Source organism: Chiroxiphia lanceolata, chromosome 12, assembly GCF_009829145.1.
Source record: "Chiroxiphia lanceolata isolate bChiLan1 chromosome 12, bChiLan1.pri, whole genome shotgun sequence".
NCBI classification, from domain to species: Eukaryota; Metazoa; Chordata; class Aves; order Passeriformes; family Pipridae; genus Chiroxiphia; species Chiroxiphia lanceolata.
The window spans coordinates 11,013,472-11,038,616 of record NC_045648.1 but is presented as its reverse complement, the minus strand read 5'-3'; the positions used below and the strand labels follow the sequence as shown (position 1 = coordinate 11,038,616).

The 25,145-nt window shown below is 39.1% G+C and overlaps 1 protein-coding gene across 1 annotated transcript in view; it reads right to left on the bottom strand.

Annotated features, from left to right (window-relative positions):
* The window catches only part of FBN1 (fibrillin 1), a 146,399-nt gene that overhangs the window by 108,761 nt on the left and 12,493 nt on the right, over nucleotides 1–25,145 (bottom strand). The window contains 4 exon segments of the mRNA XM_032699840.1: nucleotides 13,401–13,496; nucleotides 15,058–15,153; nucleotides 22,101–22,199; nucleotides 23,100–23,182. Coding sequence (XP_032555731.1) covers nucleotides 13,401–13,496; nucleotides 15,058–15,153; nucleotides 22,101–22,199; nucleotides 23,100–23,182 — 374 coding nt within the window.

Genomic DNA, 25,145 nt, shown 5'->3' with positions numbered 1-25,145 from the left:
GTTTTTAGAGTATCAAATAGTTTAGTCTTATAAAATAAAATAAGCTTGTGGTGGTTAAACTACCCTTACATAAGAACATTTTATTAGTGTGTGAATATACTATAAGCTTAAGTTATAAAGATAATTTAGCCCACACGTCTGAAATGAGATAACCACTGGATTGGAACTCTTGCTTGGCAGGATGCTGATCTCTTTCTCTCCCCCATTTCATTTAATTAGGAACTTGAAATTGGATCAGCAACTTTTAAACAGCTGATTAAAAGGCCTGTTCACAAAAGTGATCTTGGTTATTTTTCCTGTGAGCATCAGGCTGCCCCTCTGCAGGGCAGCAAACCCTGCTGACACACTGTGACCTCATTCCGCTTCGGAAGAGGTGTGGGAGAATCACTGCCATCCTGGGTACTGCACCTGCACCTCTGCAGCAACATCCCACCACTGCAAACCACACACAGGACTGACTACTTAAACAAGAACCAACCAACCAAATGAACCCAAAACAACAACAAATAATAATAAAAAAAAGACACAAAGACACAAAGGCGTCATCTCATGGGAAAAGGAAGGGACAAAACTCTTTCACATCCGCTCCAATTTGAACATAACCTAAAACCAACTGAAATGCAAAGATCTGCTTACACTTCACCAGAGGCCATTGGAGGACACATCTACAAACTTGTCTATGTGTTAACCAATGTACATTAACACACCTGCATTCTAAAACCACTTTGGAAATGAGAATATCATATGAAAGACTGTGTATGCAGCATGCAAACCCAAAAGGAAAAGAACAGGAAAAGAACATTATATTATAAAACTGAAAGAGGTTGTATTTTCTTTGCTATTTACTCTACTAGAATATTTCTTATTCATCATCTTGAAATCCCTAATTGCAGTCAAAAATAAAATACCATTCCATATAATGGCATTTTCTATACCCTACAGCCATAGATAAGAGTCTTCTTTGCTAAAACACATTCATATATGTGGCTTACGCCTTCAAGCACTTTTAACTTTTATCCAGTATTACTGATTGGAAGTATTGTGTGGTAGCACAGCACAGATCCAATTGCTTTCTCAATAATCTTATTGAAATCTGGCTGACAAGATCTGATCAGGTCAACTCTGATTCCTGACTGAAAGCCCACCTAGGTCTTTGGATGTCCCTTTCATGTGAGTATGTGTGTGAAATGAATGTACAATCTACCCTGTGGACTCAGCCAAACAAAAGGCTGTAGAATAAACATAAGCCATTCCCTGCAGGGTTGGGCAATAGTTTATACTAAGTGGCAAATCATTACTGCTTTCAATGTTCACTGAAATGCCAGTCATCTCGAACTCTCGGTATTTCCTTGGATGCAATGGGCACTTGCCTAGAAATATCATTTGTGGTATTGCATGCAGGGTCACTGCATAACAGTTTCTAAGATTACCCAAATATTTATGAACAAGGAATAGAAGTTATATGTCCATATGCACAAACCCCACCTAATTAGTTTAAATTATTTCAGACACTAAAAAACTCAATTCTCATATCACGAATTCCTTCAGCAGACAAACACAAAGCAGTCTCTCAGTAGGGGGAGATGTCAAAAGGAGCTCCTGTAAGCTGCACTCCAGACAACTACAACTGAAGTGTCAAAACTACCTTAATTCTTCTCAGAAAGTCTCTGCTCCATTATACAGAATTCAAGGATGTGTTACCATTTTTTTCAAAGAGGACCAGGATACCACTCCTAACATGTTCTGGGTATGGTCAAATCATTGATGCAAAATCTTGCTGCTGTTGCAGAGTAACAAAGAGAAATTCCTCCCAGCTTGAGACTGAACGGGACATCAACAACGTAGGCTGAAGGAAGTTGTTATTTCTATTCAAAATTCTAAACAGCTGTTTTCAAGGCAGATTAAAAGATTTTTCAATGTTTGGATTCAACTCAAGAGCTTTATCTAACGCATACTTTGTATTTGAGTATTTGTTGAATTAGAAATTTAATAGAGCAGCTGAGTATTTTAAAATCTTTTGGAAGATGTGAAAAAGGGATGTGAACTCTAGCACACCCTGTAAAACATAAATTTCTTACCAAAAGAATATGTTATTCATGTGCTCTGTACATTAGGTCAATTATTACTCACTTTCTTTGGAGAACAACCAAGTGCCTCCACCCTTTATAACAGAGCACTGTAATCAACTGTAGTAAGAATAGCAGAATTATTCTAATACACATCAGTGGCTCAGGCCTGAGCTTAAAAAGGCTTGAACAGTAAGAGACTAGGATGGATTTGCCATCATATTTCCTTTTTTTTTTTTCAAGAGGGAGAGAAATTAATGTTTCTTTGTACACCTTTGTAAATAATTTCAATTTCACATAAATAGGGGAAAAAATTATAAAAAGGAATGCTTTAAATTTGCCCTCCAATTTAAACACTTCTACTATTTAATGACTATTTCCATAAACATTCTGATAGCAATACTTCTTCCATTGCACGTCTTTCATTTCCACTAACCCAATTTAACCTCTCATCTTCCTTGCAGTCAGTCAGCAGCTGTACAAAGCATTTTTTTTTTTTTGTACTGACATCAGCAAGTGACTGAAGTGCTAGTGCTAGATTTAAAATGCCTTCTGAAACCATGAGTTTTTGTATTGAATTTGGAACAGAGTTTGATACAACTTGTACTGTTAGTTTAATATAGTATCACCTTTCACGGAGCCATATCTTGTTGGGTTCCTGCTGGGACCTGAGAGCTGAAATAGCACAGGGTTTAATGCATGGCACTTCATTTTGCCCAGCCTGGCTCAGGCCAAGAGAAGCATTTCAAATTATTTAGATAACCACACAGATTAAATACCCAGCAAGATAGCCTGCTAAGTCATTCATCATTTGCCATTCCTGGCCTGTGCTTGTGTCTAGCAATGTTTTTACTAGAAGAGCCATTCAGATGAATGGAATGCACATCTCTGCTGGGTCTCCCCTGCCCAAGCAGCAGTCTAAACTTCTCAACCTGCCTTCAATGCTCTTTTCCCAAGATTGTGAAAACTATTTGGCTATATCCCTTCTGACATCCTCTTCTTACTTATCTTCTCTCCTCACCTGTTTCTCTTGCTTTTTCTTTATGAGCCCAGATTTCAGTGTATTAAAACATTATCCTCTTCTTACTTCAATGCCTCAAAATGGTCACAAATCATCCTCTTATTACTCCTCTATTCTTCAACTCAAGAATCAAGCAACTGGAATTAGTTCACACCGTGTGGTGCAATTCAATTCCAGACACAGCATCTACATCATTAAATTATGTCTTATCTTAAAGATTACTGGTGCCCAAGTAACCCAACATCAACTCTCCTTTCACTTACCTCATCTTTCACTGCCCATTTCAATGGCAGATCTTTTTGCCTTCCTGCCCTGTGGCCTGGAAGTAATTTTTGACCCTGTGGTTCCTTCTGAAGCCTGTATTAATCCCATTGTAAAGCTGTCATACTTCCATTTTACAAATCTCTCCAAGTTACCACTCATACTGTCCCTCCAGGACATAGAGATTCTCATAAAGGCTTTCATCATATCCCAGCAGGACAATTATAGTTCATTGCTCTCTGGTTTTACTATTACCTCTTATCAACATTCCAAGTTCAAGCAGTATCCTGTCACTGTACTGCTCAACTGAACTAAGATGTCTGGCCATATTATTCCAGCACAGAGACCAATCCAACACCCCTTGAAGAAGCAGTTCAAGGTGACTCACTTTAAGATCCATCTTAATTGCACTTTGAAGGAAAGTGCACAATGTGCTCTTTCCACTTTATGTTCACTGCTTTGCTTCTTGCTGCCATTCTCAGGAACGTAAGGAGACATAGGAGCTTTTGAGGTCCTGAAATCTCCTGTCACTGAGGGACCCAGCTACCTCCTAAATCAGGTGAAATATCACTCAAGTACCTACTAGGTCTCCTCATTTTTTTGTCTTAAGTGACAAGCAGGTAAGTACAATCACTGTGCAGTGCAAACAGGAAAACTCCCCTTACAGTGTCTATAGTTACTAGCAGTTAAAACCATTCCCTATTCCACACCCCATGAACCATTGTAATTTTGACAGCTTATTTTTTTATTTTTAAGATGTTCCATTTTTAGACTTCTATTAGGAAAGTACATTAGAAATTATCTGCATAACTTATGCTTTCATTTCACCGCACTCAATCAATTATTGCCACAGGATAAATACTCCCTGTATTCTGGTAGAACACACAAATAAAATAAAAAAAACACAAAAGATCCAGAATTATGAACACTTTGACAATGACACTGGATCTTCATTAAATGGCTAGTAGGTCTGAATGATATAGCTGGAGGTTTTACAAATCACAGACTAACATATATTTTAACACACCCTCTGGTGTGACTGGCCACGGTCCTGGGTAACCTGCTCAAGCTGATCCAGCTTAAGCAGGGGAGATGGACTAGATGATCTCAAGAGGCCTCTTCCACCTAAGCAATTTTGTAAGCTGAAATACAGTTAGAAATTATCCTCTCTCCCTGTAACTCTTACAGGTCTATTATTTAAAAAATGTAAATGCATTGTTTGATAGGTGGGAGTTACTCCACTAAACAGCAGATGTGCATTTTAGTGTCTGTTTTTGCTGGAGATGAACTGATTTCCCGAGCCTTGCTGAAAACTCATCTATTAGCAGATTGAGTGGAACCATTGTAAGCAGTAGGACCTACGTGGAAGGACTTAGGGCAAAAACTCGTGGCTCAACCTTGAGACCAAAGAGCACTATGAGATTCCTGTGTATAGAGAAACAAGAAAGAAAATGGTAAGTCTAATAAAATGACCACTGCTGCAATGCCAGCAAGAACCCTTCTCCTGCTTCAGCTCAGGAGAGCAGGGGCTTTGTCCCATGCTGTGTGTAGTGCTGCAGGATGAAAGGATCAGCCACCACTTCCCCAAGGAGGCAAGAACTGTGAGCATACAGGTTTCTGCTGAGCTCTGCTTCCCTATGACTGTCAGCACCTCTGTGTTGGAAGAAAAAGCATTAGAGGGTCACAGAAGACCATTTGTTCCAAGGAGTAAGGAGCAAACGGGGACAGCACTAAATGCCTGGCAGTCATTGGGTAAACTTCACAGAAAACATAAATGTTGGGGGCAGGACCATTACAAAACACGATCAAGACCATTTGGTAAGCCAGGCTTACTGGAGTTAAATGCTTTTTAAAAAGAGTCACGCACTAAGTTAAACATTCAGGGACAAGTAAAACTTGTAAAAAATAAAAAAGAGGCCACTCCTTCATTATGGGACTTGTAATCTGAATTACACCACCAGGAAACAAAATTAAGGCTACAGAACAGCAGTCACACTAAGCTACCTGAGCTAGGTTAGCCTGGGTAATGCCTGCAACAGATACAAAACAAATGCATAAGGTCACATGCAAAAAACAGGTGCTTAAAAGGTTTCATATTTCTTTTCTGAAAATATAAACCCCTATGTGTATATATGAGTGTAAACACACATGCACTTTTAATAACTTTCATGCTTTTTTAAAATTACTTTTCCCTAGTCTTTGCACACCTTCCCACAAAAAGAAATACTGAATCTTGGTTTCTTTACATAACAAAATTCCACCTTTTTCCAAAAGGACTTTCTTCTGGATAAGGAGTGCAAAGCCAGACTCTATTTTACAGCATAGAAGAATGTGGAGAGTGATATTTCTCTCAGGGCTCCTTTCTTTTCAGACCTTATTTAGGCCTCTTTTCTTTTCCTACAGCATTTCTCTAAAGTGCCAAATGTACAAGCTGTCACCAAAAAAAAAAAAAAATACAAAAACTACTCCGTCAATATTCATGAACTTCTCAAGGGCAACTGGAAGTGAGAATGTGCCTGTCCTTACAGCTGTCCTTTGGTAGTCGTTTCCCACAATTTTTTGCAGCATTTATGCTGAGACAGGATAGGAGATATCTTTCTAAATGCAACAGTTTACTCCAGAAAAGTTTTAATTTTTACAGAGATTTCATCAGCTCTGTTACCAACATGTTGCAAGAAAAACTTATATGTGTCAAAATAGTCCCACTGACCACTTTGAGCATCTCTGCTTAAGATGCATTTTCATTAGCATTTTGCAGCTGACGTATATAAAAGAATTGTTTTAGTTGGACATGCCCTCGTCAGTTTATCCTTGCATTAGGTACAATCTATGATGTTTTAAAAGAGGTTTCTTTTTTTTGTTAGAGCTGACCATCATGAACGTTTTAGATCACTTTAAAAAACAAAGAAAGAAAAAAAATTAAGTCCATAACCTAAACTTGACTGAGGCATCATACACACTGATTTTTGTTTCTGTTGCAACTGAAACAAAAATTTTCAGTTTACCAGCCCAGCAAAAAAAAAAAAAAAGCTATGAATGGGTGATTCACAAGGAAAACATTTGTTTTCATTGTAACAAATCAAAGGATTTCAGGTAGCTGTGCTTTCTTATACCAAAATATATTGCAGACCAGAGAAAAAGGAACGCTTTTCTCCAGGAACAGCTAAGCAAGCATTGTTAGATAAGTTCTCAGCTGCATTTACTCATTCCCTGTATCATGTACAACTCCAGGAGTCACCACTTTGAAAGCACTTTTTCTTTGGAAAGTTCTACGAGAAATTAGTTTTACCCACATAGTGACCCAGAAATTGGGAGATGGCTGAAATCAGAAAAATAGGCCTGGTACAATGGCACTAAGAGAGGAAGAAAAGCTTGAAGACACTCATTCTGAAGGCCTCAAATGCACAACTGTGCTGCAATGACAACCAGCATCAGTAAAAGCTGATTCAATCTTTCAGCACACACAAAAACATTGACTCTCATGATACAACACATCAGATGGATTCTTTCCAATTCTCCCTGGAACGCCACAGAGCACAGATCTGGCAGTGCAGGCCATTCAGGGAAGATATGTCTCTCAACTGCCTGCACTGTGTATATAAAAGTCATATCTGTATTAATGTAACATCCCATAACCAAATACACAAAGACATCTCTCTGTCTTATAACTTCTACAAAGCCTCTTGATGAAAGCACAGGCTCTGTTCTTCCTTTCCTAAGACACTACAATTCCAACTGCAAGTACCATGTGCAAACAGAGCCAGCACAAGGTTCAGCCAATCTGCAGTGAGAGCAAAACCAAATTTGTTGCACAGCAAACACGTGCCACAGGCTGCCAGCACACTTGGAGGTAGGAGTCTGGTTCAACAACAAAGCTGTCTGCAGTTCCAGAAGGATGATAGTGATTATCACATGAGTCCCTTCAATATCCTACATGCAAGAAACAAATCTTACAGATTAGAACAATGCAGCTATTTCATTCAAATGGTTTTATCCTCACTTATAGCAAAAATATGGACTTCCCAATTTGTGATTGCATTTGTATACATCTCCACTGCTACAATGAAAATCAAACCAAACCAAAGTCCAAACAATACCTTATTGCACATCTAAAGGTCAGTGCCCTTAGTAGCCAATCAAGAAGGCATGGAAGTATAGAAAGGTCTGCCAAACAGTTGAATGAAAACTTTAGATTTGGATTTGTTTGACTGAAACCAAAACTCAATTTGGAACAAAATGTAAATGTTCAGCTTCATGTACAAAAGTTGGAGCCCTCACATCTCACATGAGACCTTAGCCATATGTACTTAATCATTTATGGATCTTGATTAAACTTTTAAGCACATATCTGAAGAAACATTTTAAAACTTGCTATGTGATATTTTAGGATACACAAAGCATAGAGCAAGCAACACAGGACAGGTTATGGGGTGTATTTGCAAGGAGTAAAACAATGGATAAAAGCCTTTACATACACAAGATCCCTAAAAATGCTTTTTGGCATCAAATAACAGACTGAGCTGAGTCCTGAGTTCTGATCCAGAGAGCTCTTGATTATATTGCTAAGTATGATGAAGAATCTTACATCACACACAATTATTCTGCAGAGACTAACTTCTCCACCAAAAAGCTGCAGCTTCGATTTTAAAAATTTAAAAACTCATCCACTTAATCTCAACCTCTTTTATAGAAAAGATAATCCAAGACACCAATATTGAATTTTTGTTTTAAAACAAAAAGGTGACAACATGTATTAAAACTACTTTAAACTCAGTAAAACATCACTCTGTGACTGAATGTATTGATCTTTAGCCTGAAGCCATTTTTCATAACTTTTCAGGGTGAAAAATGTGTGCAAGAATCCTTATTCCAGGCCTTCAAGTTTAGCCATCCTTTAGCCTGCTGCTATAACACTGTACATGCATTCATGTTACAGGGCTGCAGAAACTACATGTCTATGTCAACAGATGTGTTTCTTGGAAGAAAGCTACAGAAATCAAGTTTATTCAAATGTTTGCCAGCTACCATATGCTGCAATACTACTTTAAATGCAACATACGGCTTTGGGAACATACTTTTACTGCTATCTACACTTTGTTATTTACTTTCCATTTAGACTAAATACCAGAGACGGGGCACACTAAGGGGTGCAGTGTCCTCTTTGTGAAAACATTCTACCCGTTGTAGTATTCAGAAAGAAAAAAATATACAGAACCCTACACTACTCTTGACCACTTTCAGCGGCTGCACTTTCATAAAGAGGCTCTGGGAAAGATATTTTTACATATGGCATTAATTCTGGGAACTTTTAATAATGGCCAAATATAATTAAAAATTATGCAAAAATTCCTGCCATGAAGAGAGCAGTACAGAAACGACTCTGTTTGAAGAAAAAGCAATCATTTGCTCATATTCTGGGTCCAGAAAAAAACAAAACACACGTGGTACGCTTTTGATATTTGAACTACATCAGGCCCAATTCTGCTCCTACGCAAAGCGAGTGGCAAAACTCCAGAATGCAGCAGGATTGAGCCCCTAATGTTGTCACAAGCATTCAAATAAATTCAAATAAACAAACAGGGCTGTAACACACTCTGAGCTTCCACTGTGTTCCTCTAAATGAATCCAGACAGAAAAAGAAAAGCATATTTCATTGCATTTCTGCAAGATGAGGATAACAACAATGTACAATTTTATATTTTACAGAATTTGCCGTCTTAAAGTATAATTACCCAGATGTCCAAAGAGAAAGAGTTTCAAATAGTCAAGAAAGCCTTTATGCACAAGTTTGGAGGCACAGTTCTACCAAATCTGATAGGGTTCTCTGATCTCTCTGAGCTTCTAACATCAATTTTTCCTATGGACTTTCATAAACTCCATGATACAGGGATGTTTTCACATGACCCAAACATGGGCATCTCCTGTAGCCAGCTAAATCCCCCAGGCTCTTTCACAGATAATAAAAAGAGCTGTCGATGTTCTGAATCATCCTTAGGGGAACATAAGCTAAGTCTCTGCTCTCAAACTCTTCAGCAGCTTTAAAAGGAACTGCAGAATCTGTAACTCACTTGTTATTCAGCACTAGCAGACAAATGGCATAAAGATGGCATCTGGTTTTTAACCAATGGGAGAAATTTTGCATTGCCTGCATCTTCATTTTCTGTTACCTGTGATTTCTTTTCATTAACAACATGACTACTGATAAGCCAAAAGCTGAGTGCACCTCTTGGATCTTAACTAACTGTGAAAGCTTGGGCCAAAATCAAGTAAGGCCATTAAGCACTTGCATAATTTTAGGCATAATGGCACCTCAGGTTTGAGTTTAAAGGCACGTCAAAGCCCATCACTGGACCGCAGCCAGGGAACTCAGCACCTTCCAAAAGAAATCCCTGAAGTCCAAAGTTTAGGTGAGACGATACCCATGAAATATTTTCCTTCCTGGACTATGTATTTTAAGTGTGTCCTAAATGGCTGTAGGAAGCATCTCCAACTCCACTACACTTTTACTGTTGAGCTTATGGCAAGTCCATCTTTTTTGAACACTATCCCACAGAAAAGCCAGGTCTGTTATACTTATACACCTGCATGCACTTGACAGTACACCCAGGTGGCTTCTCCTGCTTTGGAAAGGTGCCAAACACCACACCCAGCAGCTCAGGAGTTAACCATACCTGTGTACTGCTTACAACCATGATAGAGTTACCCATCCAGCCCTGGTGAAGCCAATCTCACCAGTGACATGGCACACACTCCCAGAACATGAAGAGGAACCCCACTGATAAAAATGAATCTCAAAATTCCTTATGCTCCTGTTTATAGTGTTTACAGTGTTACACTAACATTAACACTTCTAAGACACACAAAAAGCAACTCGTGTGCCAAAGCTGTCCAAGGCCAGCTGCTACCCTCTCAAAGAATGACTGAATAAATACATAAAAATACTCATGCCACAAATTGGATGGAGTTTGCTGCACTGTGAAAGCAGCAGGTCTTTCACCAGATAAAGTCCTTTCATTATGCATGTATTTGATGCTATTGACCTACACAGAAGTCTTTTAGATCTTCATTAACAATCACATTAACAGTCAGCACTTCCTGAGACAATGCCAACCAAGGTGATTTGTATTATAAATATGACCAAATGTATGGAAAAACTACTTAAAACAGAACTACATGACTTGTCTCTGTATCTAAGAAACTCGCTCTAACTTTGTTCTAACCACCTGCAACATTTTAACTGTTTTCCCTATCAGACTATCAGAATAACCTCATTATTTGGTTGCCTCAAATTGTTTTATTCCAGTCAGTTCTAAGCTACAACACATGCAGCAAAGGCTGGAATTTTCTTTGGTCTGTGACGTATGTGCCACAAGCACTGTGTGATTGTTACTGTTAGCTGGTGCTTGTAGAGAAAAGAACGGGGTGATTTGCAGCAGTAAATGACTTCCATAACTGTGAGCCTGTGGCATGGCATAACCTCGACATCAAATCACAGCCAAACAGATGGAGACTGTGCACATGCCACAGACCTATAGCACTTCACATTACCTTTCTATCCAGCAATGGTGTTTTCAAAACAATCATCCTCTCCTGCTTCCCCCAGAAATGGGATAGTTTAAGAGACTGTTTCTCTTCAGGAATTTCCTTTTTTTTCCCCTTCTCCATGCACAGAGATGCTTTGGTTTTGTTGTTTTGTTTCCTCCCCCTTTTTCTTTCTAATAAACACACGGTTTTACTCTACAAGGCATGAATCTTGTCAATTTACTGGCTAACATCCACTCACATCAGAAGCCCACCAGGGAGTGTCACAAATCCACATAACTTTCCAAAGCTAGATTCAAAATATGGACCTCTTACTTAGCTGACAGCTGTGTAAAATCATATGCAGCCAGACAACTCCCCAGTGACCACACAGGTGCATGTGCTGAACAAGGCGAGTTATTCTGACTAAGACCAACATTAGTTTATACTTGAAAAGCTATCTTCAGAAAAAGTTTTTCTGATGGCATAATGTGATTCTGAGACAAAAACCACCACACCCTTTTTAGAGGAGGGGAACATATTAGCTCAGCTAGGTAGAGAGGCTGCAGGAAATCTGTGTGAAAGGAGCCAAATTTCAGAGGTTTTCTAGGAAGATATGACTATCATTTGGCCTCAACACACCAAGTGAGCATTAACCAGAATTCTACAGCTCATTAACAGCTATTTTCTCTTTCACTGATAACTACAGAATCAAACAGATGTAACTACCTATGGACAAGGTATGTAAGTTACAGATTTCCACCTCAGTTGTGCTCAGTAACATGCATGGGATTTCAGGACAGCTTGGTTTGGCTCAAATGGCTCTGTGTCACCAGTTTCTCTCTCCACCCACCAGAAGGCAGGAGCCCTGAGGGGCAGGACCAAGGCTGTCAGCAGGATTCAGCCTAGAAACTCGCCCAAATGCCAGAGAGTCAAACTGGACTCAAATCAGCCAACACAGTCTTTTTCTTAAGGCTCAAAAATTTCACCCATGAACAAGCAGAAGTTGTTTGAAATTCCAACTCTTTACATCACTGTTCAGTGCATTCTTACCTATAAGCCTTTCTTCTGTTCAAATTTGGGATTTTTAACCTAATTTTATATTTCTCTTACTCCTCTCCAGCAGTAAGATCCCAAGATTCAGAACAGGGCTACTTTTCAATCTTTGGAAAAAATTCACCATTGGTTTGAACTACTTTTATAACATCTGAGTGGACTACTGAAAAGACTTCACACGGTGCCAACAGTAATTTTATCTGCTGTAGGGAGTGCAGGAAATGCCTGCTTCATCCTGCCATCTGCTGTAGCACAGCACAAAAGGCTTTGGTCCCCCAAGAGTTGTTGTTCTGCATCACCCACCTGTGCTGCCCACATAGGAAACCTCCTCCAGGTGCAGCACTGACAGTGGTGATCATCTGACACAGTCACTGAAGAAATTTCATGTGCTCAGCACATCCTCCACATGCAAGTCCAAAATCAGATTATTAATGTCTATTCTATCACAGATATGTAACACAACCTATTGTATGAGTAGTATGTATTGATTTCCAACTATCATAACCAATTGATCTGACAAATGAAAATGTTTTAGTTTTATTTTTACAAAACTCAACAGGGCTATTCCTAAACATTGTTCACTATATTGCTTGCAAATGAACCACTAAATTGGTTTAATAACCCCAAAAGAATCCACACACCAGATAAAACAGTTGGTATAGCTGTTTTCACTTGAAAATTGATGAGAATAAATCTATACAAAATGGAAAGAAAAACTGAATAAACTCTGCCAAAACAAAACATACCAAAGACAGAGGCAAGATGCTGCTTATCACTGGTGTGCAAATGTATCAGATTCAAAGAGCTTTTCTGATGACTTAGAAGCTGAAGTTTGAGTAAAAGCATTTATCAATAACTTTCATTTGCCACCACTTCCATTGGAGTATTTTCATTGCAAAAAAGTAAAGTATTGCATCTATGTTTCATCCTGGCCTCTATCCTTATGAAGTTCATGCTACTTAAAATTTACTTTCAGTCTTCAGTCTAACAAAATCAAACACAACCAATTCAACTACAGAACACAGTAGGTAATGGCCCAACAACCTCACTGTTGGAGCAGGGGGTTTGCCCCAGAAAATGAAAACAACGTTTGGTAAACCTACCACAAATTGAAGAACTAACTACTAAAATTACACTAATCAGCACTTGTGAGATATAAAAGTAACAAAAGAAGGTAAGATTGAATGTTAGGTTTTAAATCAAACCTAAAGCTTGCTTTCTTACCAAAAATACCATTTAAGAAATTTACTATTTTGCGTTTTTCCATGGCCAATATCTCCACAATGTTCTTCGACTGAAGTTTTCCTTTCAGTAAAACATCCTTATGTTGCATTCTACAAGAACACTAATGCTATTTTACTTTATTCATAGACAGCAATATTACCATTTTATTTTGTATTACCATTTAAATATTTTTAAGTCACTCTTAAGCAAGTTGTAACATAATTTTTTCCCCACTGATTTAGGGCACATACCTCTTTCACACTGGGGTCCAGTAAAGCCATACGTGCAGGCACATCGGTTTGGAGCCACACATCTCCCGCCATTTAGACATCCATTTTCACAGACAGCTGGATCAGAGGGAAGGCAAAAGTAATCTTTATTGAGCTACTGCCACAAAGACATGAAGGTATGTACTTGACCAGCTTCACTAAACTGGCAAAAACGGTAAACATAACAGGATAGGAAACCTTTTTCCTAGAATCTACTTACAGTCTTTTCTTATTTCCTGGCCTCACTGGTGTCATGAACTCATCTTTTCAAGGGAGCATAACATAAACACAGTAACAACCACAGCTTTTCTGACCTCTCAGAGCCTTTCTCTTAGGGATGGCTAGACAATCCCATAACCTCAAACTAACATCTCTTTCAAACTTTCAACAAATAAACACTGACAGAGATTGCAGATAGAAGATGCAGAAAAAAAATCTCATCTCTAAATCCTCTAATGTATTTGTTCCTCTACCATAATAATCCAGTATTAAAAGGCTGTTTGCTGATGTTAAATAATTCATACTATTAACCAGGATAGCAAAATGTAATTAATATCTATTCTGACTATATTAAACCAAGATATTCTTCCCCTGTACAATGTTGTCACTAGATTCCGGATCCATTTTTCCTCAGAATAAACTCCGAAAGCAGTTGCTCTCAAAAATAATCAGAAAATATAACATGCACATGAAAAAGGAGATCTTTAAATACAACTTGATGGTCATTGAGTAATGTTATTCTTTGTTCCTTTTCACATTCACTTCAGTAGAAAGAAGATTTCCATTTATCCTCTTTTATCCACTTGATATTTCACAGAGAAGGCAGAAATACAATTCCTAATCCTTTCACCATGTGATCCTCCTCCAGATTATTACGGTAAATTCCTGGTCCCAGTGAAGTTCATGTAAAGTGTGCCACTGATCTTGACAGAGCACAAAAGGTTTTCATTAAATGAGCTAAACACATTTTCTCTGTCAGACCAATAGTTCACTAGATAGCAATGTGACAACCTTGGTTAAAAGCAGTGTCTACATCCTTATTTGAGCTACTTCACAGCATTCCAGCCAAGAAGAATGAGAGACTACTAGAGTCAGCTTGGGAGAAATTTTAAGCAGCAGATCCAGGAACACTTTTGGCTAAGGACTGATTGAGGAAATAACAAAAAAAAAAATCTGTCTGTCACCTCTAATAAGACATCACCAAAATGAGCAATATATCTTAGGCATACTAGCTAAGTCTGATGCAAAGGCTGAAATGAAAACAACGCTTTGTATTAAAAATCTTCATTTTGTCTATAAAATGAAAACTGAATCCCATGTACACTCTGGATGTATGGCCTATTGCTCTAGTGAGTTAAAAGTCCTGGAGGTCAATGGCAATAACGGTAGTGTGAGAACTACAGGATCAGGTTATATCCAATTATTACAAATTCATATGATGTTTATTTTAATAGTCCTGATCAGAAAGAACTCACTCGGCATTCATTACAAAGTAATGTGTTTTTCTGTAAAACTCCACTACACCTGATAAAAAACAAGGTCAACAGCAGTTGAAATTTAGTGCTAAAGGGTGTCCAATCCACACATCACAGGATTACTTGACTGTGCACAGTTTCTACATTCACAGAAGGGCACTTACGCTGTCCACAGTGTGTTCCTGTGTATCCCTTCTGACAGAGGCAATGGTCATCACTGCAGCTCCCTCCATTCATGCACCGGATGTTACAGTGTTGTACTTGAAAAGGAAAAAGATTTTCCTCAGTTAAACCAAACCAGTCAGAAATACTTAACTGTCTGCTAAAGGATTTAACTTTTTTTTTTAGGGATTTATTCTGTGAACAAGAAAGTATTAGAAGTCAAGGATGCACATTTTAGGACAGATACTACACTGGCACTACAGAACACAATAGATTTATAGTACCTTAGGAATATAGGACATGGTACAAGAATTTGATGCCCCCCTCATTCACTGAAGTCAAAGGCATTTTATATGAGTATAAATCCACAGAGCTTTTTTCATAGTTTGCAATTATGAGAACAAGCCATTACCATTAGTAAGGGAAAAGTACTAAACTTCTGGCAGATACCATCAAAAGGAAAGGGCATCTTATCATCTGGGATATTGGGGAGGGAAGTATTAAAAGGAAGCATATAAGGAAGCTCCTGAAGACAGCCTTCTTTTGCCAACACATGCAATACCAGAAGCTGATCTGGCCAGGTAGGACTTGCTGCATAAAAAGGAAAAATGAAAGAGCAATTTCTTTCTTTATGTCATCTGTGGGCTCACCCCAGCAGTAGAGCTGCTGCCAGCTGCTGTACTTGGGATCTGCAGAGCTCACAGACAGCATTTCCCCAGAGCCAACAACCTTCCCCTGCAAGGGGCAGAGGCAGGGGAGCAACAAACTCTCCTCAGCTGCAGCCCCACCATTTATAATAGTTAACAGGCAGCTTAAACCCCATGCCAGCAAAACATAATGTCTGTGCTGCATTTCTCCAGTAATAAGGAAAAATATATTTTTTAACTAGATGTTAGGAGCAACTAAAAGTATGTCAGGCTCTTCATCAGGCACAGAGAAGTGGGCAGGCCTCCCAACAAAGTGAAGTCCTTACAGATCCTGCTGTCCAACACAGCTGTGAACTGGGGCCCACACTCCAGTAAGCAGCTGGGAAATGGTTTTCCTCTTAACAGGAACCACATGAAAGGCTCCTCCCCAGATAGGATTACAGTCTGATCAGCATTTCAGTAGACTGTGATGCAGCACTGGATACCTACAACATGCTGTTTGAAATGCTCAGGATTGAAAAATAGAAATTGCATCCCCATCAGAGCCTGTTGCTAACAGGTGTTATGCCAACCACAGAATTCTTCCTCTTGCACAAAACCCTTAAGCATCCTTTGGCTTTTTACAGTTCAGAAGTATGTGAATGGAATTTTATTTTTATTTTTAAGTAGAAATAATAATTTTAGCTGTATTTCCTTCCATAGCAATATGAATCCATAGAACAGAAGTTAAACATGAAACTAGAGAAAGGATTTAAAACAACCTAGCATTTAAAGCACTGCCTTCTTAATTCTTCAATTATAAAAGTAAAAACTGTGTATTACATTTCTTATGTGTTTAATAGTTACAACACATCTTTGTTCTACTTTGGATGTACTTCAGTACTTCAGGCAACAAAAATGTACTAACATTCCTCAACAAAAAGTAAAATTGTCTGCAAACACAGAGTGAATATCTGGTGAAGATTTTTGGACTATGTCCTAAGTAGGTCAGAAAAAGGTGTATAGTTACTTTAAAATGTGTAGTTCAACTTAGCTTTATACAATCTTAGAAAAACAGAGGGGATTACAAAAAGCATAGGAAATGATATCATCTGTCAAGCAGGGAAGGAACTTAAAAACCACAAACTGATTTCAATTAGAGCAAGCTATGCCAAGAGCTAATTTCCATTCCCACATGAAGACCAAAGCCATTTAAATAGTTTCAGCTACATTTGAGATAAAAAGGTTAACAGTAGCTTATAGGATGATTTTCATATTATTTGTTCAAGTAAACTAAAGTATCTTTCCCCATTTTGGGATAAGGAGTGGTTTTACACATAACACACACACACAGAGTTTCCATAATTTGTCCTACTGCTTCTTAAAAGAACTTTTCCAAGGTAAAATATTACTTCCTCCTTTTTAAATTAAAATCATTATGGGAGATTGCTGGGACACCAATCATCTTTATTAAAATGAGCCATCTAAATCAGTGAGCTTTCTCCCTTATTACCAGGCAAGAAAATCAGTGGCATATGGTTGGTAAACTAATTACTTATTTTCTGCCCTCTTTTGAGGGAATGTTGAAAAGAGTATTTCCAAAATCATACCGACTATTCTGAAACATTACCCTTCCAAAAGTTTATAGAAACACATTCAAAGGCTGTCTGGAGCTCAGATGATGATGTTAAGAATGCATTTTTGAAAACTAGCATATTAATGCTGGTCCAGGTTCTCTTTTCTCAGCTATATCAACAATTCCGCTAATGTCAGTGGAGATATTCCGGTAAATGAAACAACCTGTTCCAAGATATCACATTGACAGAGACGCAAGGAAAAAGCACAGGAATTACTACAAGGCTGGTAAATCAATGCATATACCTTTGCCTTAGCATGCACAGGAAATGTTAACGTTCATAAATTATTGCTTTTAATCAATTATTGTTCTTTTTCACATCCAATTTGTAAACAGTCTGCACTGGAAATGTCTGAAGTCAAAACAGGAATAACTTTAGGAACACAGCTTTATAACCCTGCAATAGAGTCAGAGAAACCAAACATATCCACACAGGCTTCGTGTGTGGGCAATAGTTGTGCTTTTTATCAAAGTGAAACAACAAGCTCCCCACTTAAGCACAACAGTTCCTGACTTCTAAAATAAATACTGGGCAAAAGTGAGTAAAGCCTTCATCACACCCGGAGCGCTACCACAACCACGGACGCTCACAAAACGTGCAGGAGCTCACCAGGCAGACGAAAGGTAACACACGTGCCGTCTACTCTGCGATCCCAAACTAAGGAACACGAGGTGCGAGAGTCTGTATTCCTGAGGTGGGAGAAGCGCTGGAGCCGCTGGCCCAGCACCCCGGGCCGAGGGCGCGGCAGGGCAGCCAGCGGGCACCGCAGGAGAGGCGGCCTCTCGCCTCCGTGCCACTGCCGAGGAAACGCTCCCAGCCCCGGCCGTGCATGACGCAGGGCTTTCCCTGCCAGGAGCTGTAAACAAGGAATGACGGCCTCATCGCATCCCAGATGCTCAGCGTGCTTTCTCTGTCGAGTGACTGACTCAGGAGAGAGATGGCAGCCAGCGCCAGGACGGGACGCGGGCCTGCGGCCCTGCACAGGGTACAGAGAAAACCCGCAGCAGCCTCAAAAACTCTGGAAACATTCAAAATTCAAGACCTTACACCACCTCTGACAGCAGCAGAATATAAGGGAAGGGGCTGAGCTCTAGGTTTTACTGCCATTGAGTGGACACCTCCCATAGCACCCGAGGAGTGGGGTCCCGGGGTGCAGAGCCAAGGCACAGGCTCAGCCCCCACTGCGGGCAGTCTCTGAGGAAGACTCTGAGTGGGAAGTCTCTGAGGAAGAGTTCAGTCCTCAGCTGTGCCTCTGATGCTGTGGCAGGGGAGCAGAGCAGGCCCTGCTGTGCAGTCAGGCAGCGTAAGGAGCTTGCTGGAGCACACAGACACTCGTCTCCACCAGCTGCCGCTCACAGCACCCAGCACAGCTCCCGCTGCCTCTGTCACAGCTCCCTTCCTTCAGAGACAGCCCCATCAGCAAACACCTCCTCTCTTTCAGCCAGCCCAAACCACTCTGACCGCACTTGCTGGAAGCAAAAACAGCAGCTGAGCTCAGAGACACACCTGACCCATAACCCTGGGGGCAGCAAAGGGTGTCTGATGCCGAAGGAGACACCATCCTCCTGGTTCACCTCCTGCTCCCACTGGGCAGAGCAGCAGCTCCAAACGTGGCAGGATCATAGAGCACGAATGCAGCACAAACAGGGGCCCAGCTGCAGCCCCAACACACAGCAGCCATGGCCCGGGCAGTTTGGGGGGCAGCAGAAAAGCCACCACCACAGAGCTGGCATAGCACAGAGTGTGGGACATGTCCTGCAGCATGGAGTGTGGGACACCTCCGCTGGACATCTCCCACAGCAAAGAATGTGGGACATCTCTCACAGCTGCACCTGTGCAGCATCAGAGCACCCACACACCAGAGCTGGGGGGGGGGGGGCCCTCCACACTTGGCAATCTTTTCTCCAAGAATGCTGTAAGCTTACCCAAAAATTCACTACTTACACAGAAATAACCACTACTCAGCCAGCAAGTTTACTGATGTCACTAAAATCCCTGCTGAGAAAACCACCAGCTGATCTTTTCAACCACAAATCAGATTCCTAAAGCTGACTCGTAACCAGAAAAGTCCCAACAACTGACCTGTATGAGAATCAAACTTGGAGGCTTTGTTTTGCTCTCCAATCCACATGCTTTCCAATCTGCATTAAATATTTGATATCAACAGATAACCAGTCTATAAGAGTCACTGTTAATTTACTGCCAGTGGGTGTACCTGCTATAAAACCTGTGCCAAGTACTGATTCTTTAAATACTAAAGACACACATGGCTTAAAATATCCAAAGGATGCCTCAGATGCACCTCATAGATCAGAAGCTATACATTTAATTCTGAAAAATCATGGCATTTTGATTCATACTTATGATTTTTATTTTGAATGTGAAAAATTTGTATAATTTAAATTTTTTTTCATTATTTTAATCAGTTTTCTTCTCATTTGTTAAAATACATAATTAATATAAGCTTTCATGAATGCATATTCTGAAAAAAAATTAACTGTTACCAAAGGCAGTTGACAGTAACCATTTGATGTCAAACAGTGTATTTTGGTTTTATGTTTACTTTGTTTCCTAATAGCAGATCTAAGTCATTGTGGTCTGTTGTGTAAATATGTATTCATGGATTTTGTCTACAGTACCAACAAAGCAAATGACTTACATAAAGTATGCTCTGTAAGTATTAATGAGATGTGCTGGATCATAAAAAATATTACACAAGAGTGCACAGAAGCAGTGGAGTCTTTTCTCTCTATTGCTTAAGGACATTTTTGCTTTTAGAATTGGTATGTTTTAATAAACAAAGGGGATGTAACCACATCCACAAACTGTATCTTAATTTATTGCAGAAATTGAACAAGATATAAGCCGTACCTATTATAAGCCAACTGCTAAGTCTATTTGTAAAGTGTCAAGCAACACTTAGAAGTGGGAAAACCAATGTAGCAATGTAAGGAAAATAATATCAGCACTGAATAAGATTTATGATTAGTAGAATATTCATACCTAGGAGAAGTAATTGTCAACAACCAAATTAGCTATGTCACACAGGCTTAAGAAGCTGCTTGATTAAAAACTGTAGTTAAGTCCTGCACCCATTTATCTGTGCTCCTCCAATGAAGGCTAAAACTATGGAGATCAATTGTAGAATATTTCAGAGAAGGAACCACAAGAAGAACTGTGACTTTACTCATACTTCATTTTTCTTTTAAGTCTCTTGACTCATAAAATACTTCAGTGTGGCCAAATTAAAAAGTTAGGTAATACTAAGGCCCACTCATTCCTGCCTTTGTAAAAGGTACCAAAACATGTAACAGATGTAGGGATATATCTCTCCTTCTGTGCCCGGAAGGGTACTTGGGAGAAGGTCATACTTTCCTTTACTGGCTTACAAAACTAAGGCATATGCACCCAGTAGAGCAGTAGCTGCAAACCCAGGCACGAACACACCACCACACATGTTTCTGCAGCATTTTTCACCCATCCCTCCTTCCAGTACTCTTTGAGAACTCCATAGCTCCATATCCTCCTCATGCTGGCCTCTCCCTAACAGACATCACAGGAGCCTGAGAAAGGGGTTGAACTACAAAGTACAATATTTACCATTTTAGTACATGCCATTCCATTACATTCCACAGTTGTTTTTGTTTTATTGGATAAAAAGGATGCTAAAACCACAAGCTGAAATGGTCAGTTATGTGGTAAAGCTCTTATCAACCAGGAAAGCAAAAAAAAGGGCAAGGTAAAAAATACAGATGCAAAGCAGACCACACATTGAGTCTCATAAGATATTCAGAACTAAAAGGATTACCATTTAGCATAATATTACAGACCTCAGCTGAGTGCATCCCCCACTGACTTAAAGGGTATTTGTGGGAACCAGTTTCCCCCAAAATTCTTTCCAGAAACTTCATATTTCATATAAAAATCAAAATCTTCTATATTCTAAGAGACAACCATCATATTCTAATGAGCATACAGAGTAAGTACTTTACAGCTGGCATCTCAGATATGAACAGATATTATCCCAAGCAAAATCCTACTTTATATCAAATACTTAACTCATGTTTAGCCATTGAGTTCTCTGGTTCACTGAATGAATTTAATTTTACTTATTTTTCCCTGGATTTGGGGAACCTTCCTTGAAAATCTGAAATCCAAACATTTCTGGGAAAAGTCATCTCTCTGAAAAGCTTCATTTTCAGAGCATCTTTTTTTTTCTGATGAAAAGTGTTCCACTTAAAAACCTTGACCAGCTCTGTACCTCTAGTACCTACAGAAGTAAGATGAGATTCAGAAGTTGTGAACTGAGCCTGGCAAGGAAATGTAAGGCCTGTGTAAGTAACACAGAGCACAGTGTCTGCCTTATAACCCTCGAAATCAGAGGAGAATTACAAAGCATGTCAAGTTCAGCCAGTTGTCAAGAGTCATCCCTCATTACAACTTTTGTGCTGTATACAAGAGCACGTCTACTATTCAACAGAGGTAAGGCATTTTGCAGAAAGCAAGGAAGACTGGAATTAGTGTTACAAAGTGCCAAACGAAAATAGCTTCCAATAAGACTAATTTGGTTTTGATTTGGCAAAGAAAGTGTCTCCAATAGCTGGTCTGTGAGTCACTCTTCAGTTTCATCATAGGAGACTACACTTTCCTTCCTGTGGTAAAAGTATGTCTGGTGACTCAGAGGTTATTTGTCTTAAATATTGACCACTGAACTATTTTACATACCTTAGTAGCTTCACAGACTCAAAAGAGCAATATCAAAGACACAGAAAAAATACTTACTTGATTTTGAACCACAGGAGGGGGCTATCTGACCATTTGGGCATGTGCACATGTTTGGTCTAGAGCAAAATCCATCCCCACAGGAATGTCTGCAGATTGCTATAAAGAAAACATAAATGCCTTTAAAATATGTTTCAAAAACCCCAAACACATAAAAAAACACCTGATAGAAAATTCAGTACCATAACAGAAATACCGACAAACTCATTAAATTGCGTACAACAGATCCCAAAATAGTTCCTCCTGTTGGTCTGCATCTTTATGGAGGACAGCTGAAACCTAGACCTTCACTATCTGCTATGAAAAGGTCTGGGAACATGCCACAGGCCACAGTAGATACAGGAAGATTTCCTTGGAAAAGTGAAACTGTTGTCCATTTTACCAGACTAATTTTGGAGGAAGGATGGCACTGAGGCAGCATTACAATGCTTCCTTTATTTCTGCACCAGACACACAATAATTCCCAGCTGACAGCACGTTGCCTCAGTATCTCTGGACAGTCTTATCAGCCTTAGGCAAAGTGCCTTCAGGAGTTATTTCTGGTATGCTCTTCCGTTACACACGAGTATGGACACAGCACCATGAGGCATGTATATTTATATCCCTACATATATATTTCAGGGATATGGTCCAAACAAGCAGAGAAAATGTACTTGTTGGCCCAACGCTGTTGCCTCCTTCCCTTTACTTAAATAGATTAACATATTCCACAGCTACTCACTCCTGAGAGTTCACACACCCCTTGGAACCCTTTACCACAGACTTAAACAGAACATGTGGATAACATTAATCCTTTGTTAAATACTGGTATCACATCACTGTGTTGTAGCCCACAAAACTTTGTAAATTGGCTTAATATATTTAAAATGGTAAAGAAATGTACAGCTGCTATTGAAAACATATAGCAACACATTTCAGTTCTGGTATACAATTGAAAATACCCTGACATAGAGGGACAAAGATAAACCTCAGTCATAACACATAACTAGATTAACTTACGGACGATGCACTGGTTTCCACCAGGTAAAGTTTTCCATCCAGGGCAACAGTAGGCATTGTAACGTGATCCACATACATTTGGCCTGGGAAAAAAAGGATGAAGTCTTATTTGTACCCAGCAATATGTTGGAAAAGTAGAGGCATAAAAACAGAAAAAGTAAATTACTGCAATATACATTTCAATAATTACATTTAGAATGTTGTACGTTTTTAACAGAACTGTATGCCTGTGGCTGGGGTTTTTAGGTAACATACACTTTTACAAATTGAAGATTACATTACAAACACAAAATCAAATCAGTAACATCTGAACAACAGCAACAGAATGGGCAAACCTTGTCTCATATCACCCCATATCTGAAGAATTAACCATACGGGTTTTTGAGCAAAACTAACATTTAAATATAAAATAAGGAATCATATCCATAATCATTAATGAGCACAGAGGAAATCTAGTGCTCTTTGAGTGGTAATTTTTAATTTTGCTTTCTCTTCTTTTCTCTAAAGCACTATTACTGCTCTCTGTTTTGTCCATGAGCAAAACTACGTATGTATGACTGAAACATGCCAACCAGAACCTTAGCCAAAAAAAAAAAAGAGTCAAAATGTGTAAATTACTAGCTACCAAAAAAATCAAGGATGTGGGTATATGTAGAACGACAGGATCCTGAGAAATGGGTATGAAGGGTCTACTGCCCTCCTTAAATGATGGATCCACAGGACTTTTTATTTCCAACCCTTTCCTCTCACACACATTTACCCCATCAAATAACTTTATCACTAGATTTTACAAGGAAAGCTGACAGGACATGACACTATTCCTATCATGATTTTATTGGTAAAAACTGAAAAGTTGAAATTATTCTATGCCCCTCGCAGATAATAGATATTTTAAATCTATCTTGTCCTATTTATTTAATGTATCTATCCATGCAAATAAAGCCGGTAAGAATAGCTTCAGAAATGGCAACATGTGCCTTCTTTTGTTTTATGTCTAATAATCTTACCGGAGGAAAATTTTACAACCCCTATTAATATTGTGAGCAATTACCAATAGATTAATGCAGCTAGAGCTAGCTATAAACTTTCTAGAAACTGCTTTATTAAAATATTGTATACAGATTAGAGACAGATTTAAGTGTTTGCTGTTTTAGGAAGGGTTTTCTATTATTATTTTGTCTTTAGTCTTTCAGAAATTTCTTCATTCCCAGTAATGCAATGTCTAAGTAAACAATAGTTACCTCATATGGTGAGGCAACTTAAGACAAACAATCTCAATATATACAAACATTTCTTTATGCACATTTTCTAATTAAATTTTTTTATACTGTATTTATTTAGGGATATGCATTGCTAATGCAGTTTCAGGTATTCTGATTACACCAGTTGCTGTGACACTTACTCTTTCGAATTACATGTTTGGCCAGAAACTACTTAAGTCAAAGCAAGCACTGCCATTACCTTCCTCTGGTTCTGGATAATTACAAAGTGGTAACTGAGGTGAATGTGAGCAACACAATTGGACTTGTTACAGGGCCCTTTTCTCTTCCTGCAACCAGTGTTAGAGACTCAAAGTCTTATTCATTTAATTCCAATGTATTCAGTTTTAGTAATGTCAGCTACTTCCCTGCAGGGCTATAACCATGTAACTTTCCTAGAGTTCCCTGTTCATCAATGCCAAATGTTGCTCCATGATCATCTGCCAAGTAAGACTGGCAAGCAGACAAGTGAGATTGCTTTTCACCTTCTCCAGTCAGAAGAAATAATAGAACTCATTAAGACAGACAGAGTGGGTTTGTTGCTACCTGTTACAACCTACGGGCATAAACCACTCATTTCCCATTCCGGTTGGGGAGAATCTATAAAGGGCTGACCATAAAGTGATGTTTACATATTCTGTCAAATTTCAGTCTCAGCAAGTACATGGCTTTGGGGACCATCTGGTCCATGTTAAGAGCCAGGAGCAGATTTCTGTGTCACAGAGAAACCCGGTTTTAGAAATCCGTTTCCAAAATGGGACTCCGGAAAACCTAGATGTGCCAGCAA